Below are 7887 nucleotides of genomic sequence, written 5' to 3' on the forward strand. Positions count from 1 at the left end.
TTCGCTTTCTCCTTTTCTCCGACTTCTCAGAAACAAGTGGATTCCTCGACTGCACGGAATCTCTAGGGGCAGATTTTTGGCGCCGATGGTACATCTTCAACTCCCTTCTCGTGCAGAAACTACTCCTTCTCTATGGAAAGCCTCTGGTTCTGATAGGGAATATGCTGGAGCTGTGGCTGAATCTTCTCTTAAGAAACGGAGGATTTCTCAAGCTGTTTTCTAAGTTCTTTACAGGTTTTAATTTTACATTATTCTTTTCCCATTTTTTATAGTTCTATGAATCATTAATGGATTAAACAGTACTACTGATTTGCTAAATTCCTGAAACTGATCATGGGTTGGATTAATAATTTATGCAGGAGAGGTGGTGCTGCCTGATCCATCATCGGCAACGTTTACATCCGTGGTGGGGTGTCTTGATGGAAGAGTGGAGTTAGACAAAAGCATTAGACAAGATGACAGAAAATATAATGCCTCGCTTGCAATGATGGCTTCCAAATTGTCATACGAAAATGCAGAATTTGTTCATACCGTAATCAGAGATCACTGGAACGTACGTATAATATTATATTAATATGAAAAAATATACATCTGTTTAAGTTAAGTTCTCCTTATATGATGATGATTCTCTCTCTCTCTCTCTCTCTCTCTCTCTCTCTCAAACTCTCACTCTCTCTCCAATTTTTGCTCAGATGGAATACTTAGGGTTCTACAACTTCTGGAACGGTATGTATCCGGTACACTATACCTTTTTATTCTGTTTCACTCTAAATTCCTGTCCGTTTCAGTCCATTTCATCCATTCCGGCCAATTTTCGGGTCCTATTCCGTTCCAGACTGTTTTAATGGCAGTTTTGTAAATCTTATACTTGGATTTCAGTTTGGAAATTTTAAATCTAAAAAGTATTTAATTAATTCTAGAATATAAAATACATTTATATAATTTTAATTTTTTTTTTTTTACTTTAAATATGTCCTCTCATTCTCTATTCTTTTTAAATATCATTATTTTAAAAAAATTCCCTATTCTTTTTTTTTATTGTTTTTTCTGTCTCGACTAAAGTTTATGATTTTTTCAACATATATCCATTTTATAAATGATTAATTCTTCCATATATATACACACATGCATGATATACACGTACATATACATGTATTTATTTTATTAGTTGTTAGTTTGGGTATACATATAAATATTCTATTCCAATACTTAGACCATAATGATCATCGAAACGAAATTTAAAATATTGCAGTTGTACACCTTAAGATTATATCTAGCATTACTCATTTTCACTCTAGTACTGTATCTAGCATTATTCATTTTAAATTTTATACGAGCGCGCTTCATTTGAATTGTGAAAAAGGTTGTAAGTATAATATTACATAAATTCTTATTCATCTAAATTTAAATTGGATCTAAGAGTTCTCCAGATTTCTAAAAGCGAAGAAATATTATTTTCTAAAATAATCTATGATGGATCATTACACCAATCTTGCACCATTAAGGTGTCCATTCCTTTTATTTATCCTATTCTTTTACAGATCATTTAAGGCTTTTCATATTTGATCATAATGACACTCGAAATTCTCATTGCATGCTGAGAAAACATGAGAAGATTCTTTAAGATTATGCAGCCAAGGAATCACTTGCCCTTTCTCCCTCAAAGTAAGTTTATGAGTTGCATGAGCCAATTGGTACGATTAGTTGGAAAAACAAGTTTTGGGAAGTTAGAAAATACTTTATACTAAGTCAATAGAAATCATCTCCAATTATAGAGAGAATTCGATACATAATGTGAGTTTTACAACATTTAATGTTATTCATATATGATTTTTGGACAACATGGACCCCACATAGGCATTTAATATTGTGTCTATTTCCTTATGCGATGGACTCTCTAATTCGATCAAACAATTGAAAAAGATCTCAACTAGTATTATAAGTATGCTTTCTATTGCCTCCCCATGTGAAATGTAAAGCTCAAACTTGAAATTTTGTGCTTAAATTATGTGTCATGGGAAAATTGAAAAACGACTATGACAAACTTATTTTCTAATTTAAACTAGAAAACATTAGTTTTGATGCAATAATACAATAGTATTTCTCTTCTTTTTGGGAAATTTAGAAAACATATATGTCTAAAAAGAAAATGGTTGACAGATTTTCGACAACAACCTTCAACTCAAGCTATCATGTTCCAAGATACAAAGTATAACCCTAACCTAATCGTGGTTGGGTTTACTGGCACCCATCCATTCGATCCAATTGCAATTGGGACAGATGTGGACTTGTCGTGGATTGAGCTTGAAGGCGTGGGAAAGGCCCATAGTGGCTTTATGAAAGCTCTAGGCTTACAAAAGGACAAAGGCTGGCCAAAAGAAATAGAGAAAAGAAGTGATCCCCAACAACAATTTGCTTACTATGAAATAAGAAGCAAGCTAAGAGAAATATTGCAGAAGAATGAGAGCGCTAAATTCATATTAACAGGACACAGCTTGGGTGGGGCATTGGCAATTCTCTTTGTGACCATTCTAGCCATGCATGAGGAGGCATGGTTGTTAGATAAGTTGGAGGGAGTGTATACATTTGGGCAACCAAGGGTTGGAAACAAGCAGTTTGGGGATTACATGAAGGCAAAGTTGAACGAGAATGATGTGAAGTATCTAAGATATGTTTACTGCAATGACTTGGTGCCTAGGGTCCCTTATGACGATGACAGTATATTCTTTGAGCACTTCTCTCCCGTCCTCTACTACAATGTGTACTACAACGAGAAGGTCAGTATTAATACTATCTTTTTCTTGATCATATATAACTCTTTGAAATAGTCACATTATCCTTTGCAACTGGTAACCGAAAAAGTTTATATTCAAAATTACTATAGAATCAATTGTGCATCGTGCAGGTGCACAACTAATCATATATATAATATTTAACCATTTTTTCAATTAAAAAATTGAGACTTTCACACATATCATTTACCGAAATATGAAAAGTTAGTAAAAGTAAATGTGCTAATGTGATAACATCTTAAACATTTAGTTTGAAAGTAATTGGGAATGTAATTACAAAATAAGGTAGCATACGTAGGAATTCTAGGAAATCATTATCTCTTTCACTCTCTTTATAAAATTTTAGATGTGGAACAATAGCACTAACATACTGCATCCTTAATTTTGGAATCCAGGTTTTATGGGAGGAACCAAATAAGAACTACTTCTCACTACTATGGGTAATACCTAAGTACCTAAATGCAGTTTTGGAGTTGATCCGAAGTTTCATAATCCCATATATCAGAGGTTCAGAATACAAAGAAAGTTGGTTGATGAAAATGTTTAGAGTGTTCGGATTGATAATTCCCGGATTAGCAGCACATAGTCCTCAAGATTATGTTAACGTCACTCGATTGGGATCCTTACCTATAGACCTCCAGAACTCACTTGGGCAAAGAAATTCTAAAGTTGGTTTACCAAAGAAATCACAATAGCTTATATAAAGGCTTTCAGGTTTCTCTGAAGGAACCAACAACTCCTTTTAGGATTTAAATTGTAATGTCATTTTCTTTTTCCAACTTTGTTTAGAGAGAAATAATTGACTTGTGAACTATATATTTTCCTTTAGAAGCATTTCATGAATCAAGATCAAGCATTATATATAGTCACCATGTCTACAACTTGCAAGAATGGTATTATAGATCACAGACGAGTCATTGTACTTATAACTCAAGAAATATAAGGCCTGGCAGTGGGTCACCCAAACTTCCATGCCCTACCTGCCCAATAGGCTAAGTGAATGAATTATTAATTTAACTTTTCAAAAAGGTGGGTGGCTGGGGGTATCCTACCTGCCCGCCCTCCCTACAAGAATATAAACAAAAAACTCTACATGTTTTTTCCCTTACCCTCATTTTTCCCTTATAGTTACACTCTTCATTTCCTCCCTTTTATTCTTCATACCTCTCTCTCCTTTTCTAAATCTCTTCTTCTTCATCTCGTCCTTCTCATCATCTTCTACTTATTCTTCATGCATAGACCCAAGTCGACGACATGAGTGTACATTGAGATCCATGGCATGACCATGAGCTTTACAAAGACCTATTGCACAGCATGATGTTGAGCCTCAATAGAGTGCTAGAGACCCTTGGCCACCACTGTGGGTATCTCCACGTATAGGCTCATGATCAAGATTGTGAATCTAATATTTTATCTATGAGCAAGTGGGTTTTAATGATTTGGTTATTATGGCTTTTTGAATTATGTAATGGCCTGGAAGCTTGGAAGGGTTTGACTGTTTGCAAGAGAGGCTTTAGATAGGTTTCATTGATAGAAATTGGATGGTAGGATGGGAGGTACATCCGCTCAATCAATGCGGGCTAGTAGGCATGAGATCAGGCGAGGATTTGCTTCATTGTCCAAATTGTGTTTTTAGCAAATATAGATACAATATTAGTCAAGTGTACTAACACTTATCACATTAGATTATATTGAGAGGGATATATTATTCCAAAGGAACAAATTTTTCCCTTGTATCATTTTTCTTTTGTTAATAGCAATATCAAATTAACTAACATTAAATGTACAATAGGAAGGGCAAGAGACATTAACAAATGCCTCAAAACAAACGTTATAGTGCATGAAATAGAAAGAAAAAAAAAAAAAGGGAAATGGAACTAAATGGTCAATTCACAATCATGGAAAAGGCTGGCTTGCTATTTTTAGTAATTTTTTTAAATATTTTTGGGTCGGATGGAAAATCTTTTTTTATGAGCCGAGAAAATTTGTTGAACAATTATAAGTGTATATATATATATATAGATGAGTCGAGGCCCAAAACTCAGGGAAGAGCCCATTTATTATTTTCTTTTTGTTCACTATGAAACATGGGCCAAATATTTGAAATTGGCCAAAATCCCAAGCCCATGAGATCTTGTATTGGCCCCCAACGGCATGCATGTCCGTTCCTTCTGCTTGCCCCTTTCTTCCTCACTTTTTTTTTCTCTAGGGTTTCCAATCATCTATATATATATATATATATATATACATGTATAACCTCTCTTGCACATAGAAATTCCCCCAAGCTAGGGTTGCTGCATCTTCTCCATAAATTTACCATCAAGCACTCCACAACTACACCACCCTCAGCCTCCACATTCCCTCTCCACGTTTCTACGTCCATGAAGAGCCCATCAAACACGGCAACAACTAGCAACCGTTGCCCTTGCACCCTCGTCTTCTTCCTCTAGAGCCTAGGGCTACCACCACACACATTTTTTTTCCACACAAGATTTCCACCACAAGACACTCAGCCTTCACGATTTCATTCCCCAAAACACGAGCAGCAACACTGGAAACCGCTCCCGCTCCCTCTATCGTGAACCACCCTAGAAACTGAACCCATGCACCCAGAACAACCTCCCCGCACCACCTTAAGGTAGCTCCACTACCAAGAACCACCACGCCGCAGCAACCCATGCACCCACAACACCAACAGCCTACTCAGTTGTACCTCTGTAGCCCACCTCTCCTCCACAACGTGAGCCTTCCTACCACTTAGAACCACCATGAAAACAACCCAGCTGCAGCCTTGGACCACGTCCTTAGCATCACTGCACCAGACCACCGTAAACCACCCGTCTCCGTTCACTGCCCAACCACTAGTTAGCCACAATGCTGCTCCTTCCACTGAGACATGATATACCTTGTTCTCATACACCCGAGACAGAGTATCATTCCTTTTTGTCTAACATGGCTCCTCCGCAAGCTACTCAGCCCCTCCGTCCATGCTTGCACCACCATGCAAGACCTCCATCCCTCTCAGTAAGCCCACGCTGAACTCCCCCACTATCGCTCTTCATCCCTCTCCCTCACACATTGCTCTCTCTCTCTCTTTCATCACTCTCTCTCGTCGTGCCTCCTTCCCTCAATGGTACACTACAACAGATAAACTATTTTGGGATGAAAAGTTTAATCCAAAAAGACAAGTTTTTCGTCCCAAAATATATTTTGAGACGAAAACAAAACGTCTAAAGGTCATCCCAATATCACTATCCCAAAAGGTATTTTGGGACAAAAATCAAAATTTCATCCCAAAAATGATTTTTTTGGATGAAATTCTGTTGGACCATTCGATCACGTTCGAACGGAATTTTTATTCTGGGACGATTGAATATCATTTCAAGAAGTCGTTCGAACGTCCAAAAAATCATTTGAACAATATGTCTGTTTGAACAGGTACTTAAACCGTAATGATCACCGAAATGAAATTTAAAATATTGCAATTGCACACCCTAGAACTATATCTAGCATTACTCATTTTAAAGTTTATACGAGCACGCTTCATTTGAGTTGTGAAAAAGGTTAAGTATATTATTACATAAATCCTTATTCATCTAATTTTAAATTGGATCTAAGAGTTCTCCCCATTTCCAAAAACGAATAAATACTATTTTCTAAAATAAGGATCATTTCACCAATCTTGCACCATTAAGGAGTCCATTCGTTTTATTTATCCTATTCTTTTAAATTTCATTTAATGCTTTTCAAGTTTATCATAATGACACTCAAAATTCTTATTACTTGCTAAGAAAACATGAGAAGATTCTTTAAGATTATGCAGTCAAGGAATCACTTGCCCTTTCTCCCTCGAACTAAGTTTATGAGTTGCATGAGCCAATTGGTACAATTAGTTGGAAAACAAGTTTTGGGAAATTAGAAAATACTTGTACTAAGTGAATAGAAATCCTCTCCAATTATAGAGAGAATTAGATACATCATGTGAGTTTTACAACATTTAATGTTATTCATATATGATTTTTGGACAACATGGACCCCACATAGGCATTTAATATTGTGTCTATTTCCTAATGTGATGGACTCTCTAATTCGATCAAACAATTGAAAAAGATCTCAACTAGTATTATAAGTATGCTTTCTATTGCCTCCCCATGTGAAACGTAGGGCTCAAACTTGAAATTTTGTGCTTAAATTATGTGTTTTGGGACTATCGAATAACAACTATGACAAACTTATTGCCTAATTTAAAACCGAAAAACATTAGTTTTGATGCAATAATACAATAGTATTTCTCTTCTTTTTGGGAAATTTAGAAACATACAGGTCTAAAAATAAAATGGTTGACAGATTTTCGAGGACGACCTTCAACTCAAGCTATCATGTTCCAAGATACAAAGAATAACCCTAACCTAATCGTGGTTGGGTTTAGGGGCACTGATCCATTTGATCCAATTGTAATTGGGATAGATGTGGACTTGTCGTGGATTGAGCTTGAAGGCGTGGGAAAGGCCCATAGTGGCTTTATGAATGCTCTAGGCTTGCAGATGGACAAAGGCTAGCCAAAAGAAATAGAGAAAGGAAGTGATCCTATATAACGACTCGATCGTATATTTTTAGGGATTAATTAAGGATAATTTTATTAGGCTCGATAAATGAGTTAAAACCCATTAAAGAGTTTATTGAATAGTTATTTTTTATTTAAACCTAGACTTGAGGCTCCATTTTTATTAAAAAAGAAAAATCCAAACGCCTTAGTGTTAGACTCCAAACACTATTAACATTATAGATTCCTCTTCATAATAAAGCCCCTAACTGATTTTCCTCCCTGAATTTCAAGCCTTGCACGTCTCTCTCCGTTAGTCACACATGCATGTCACTACATCTATTTATAGACTTCATGCACAGCCATGCACATACTGCCTTTCATGCATCCTAGGGTTTCAAAATCGAAACCTCTCATCCCAAGACCATCACGTCCACCATGAATATCAAAAATAGCCATGTTTTCTACTCAATCCTCTGCCGACCACTAGAAGAGTCTGATCACCTCACTGCAGCCACAGAACCCACCAACCAGGCACCTCCCTCTGCCTCA

The 7887-nt window shown here is 36.3% G+C and overlaps 1 protein-coding gene across 2 annotated transcripts; it reads left to right on the forward strand.

The window, feature by feature from the left end:
* Positions 1-452: 452 nt before the first annotated feature.
* Positions 453-7366, forward strand: LOC121244952 (triacylglycerol lipase OBL1-like). 2 transcript variants are annotated; one of them, XM_041143205.1, is made up of 4 exons: positions 461-553; positions 693-726; positions 2161-2777; positions 3188-3603. In XM_041143205.1, exons 1-4 carry the CDS (start codon positions 485-487, stop codon positions 3485-3487), a joined length of 1020 nt encoding a protein of 339 aa, XP_040999139.1. In that variant the 5' UTR covers positions 461-484; the 3' UTR covers positions 3488-3603. The 2 variants fall into 2 exon arrangements, 1 of the variants encoding a protein (XP_040999139.1); XR_005936512.1 differs by lacking the exons at positions 2161-2777; positions 3188-3603 and adding an exon at positions 7140-7366 and having other exon boundaries at positions 453-553.
* The last annotated feature ends 521 nt before the right edge of the window (positions 7367-7887 follow it).

This window comes from Juglans microcarpa x Juglans regia, chromosome 8S (assembly GCF_004785595.1).
Source record: "Juglans microcarpa x Juglans regia isolate MS1-56 chromosome 8S, Jm3101_v1.0, whole genome shotgun sequence".
Classification (NCBI taxonomy): Eukaryota; Viridiplantae; Streptophyta; class Magnoliopsida; order Fagales; family Juglandaceae; genus Juglans; species Juglans microcarpa x Juglans regia.

Coding starts and splice junctions, on each gene's coding strand:
- LOC121244952 (XM_041143205.1), top strand. CDS start 485: ATGATGGCTTCCAAATTGTCATACGAAAATGCAGAATTTGTTCATACC. Junction 554..692: donor TAATCAGAGATCACTGGAAC/GTACGTATAATA, acceptor ATTTTTGCTCAG/ATGGAATACTTAGGGTTCTA. Junction 727..2,160: donor GTTCTACAACTTCTGGAACG/GTATGTATCCGG, acceptor AATGGTTGACAG/ATTTTCGACAACAACCTTCA.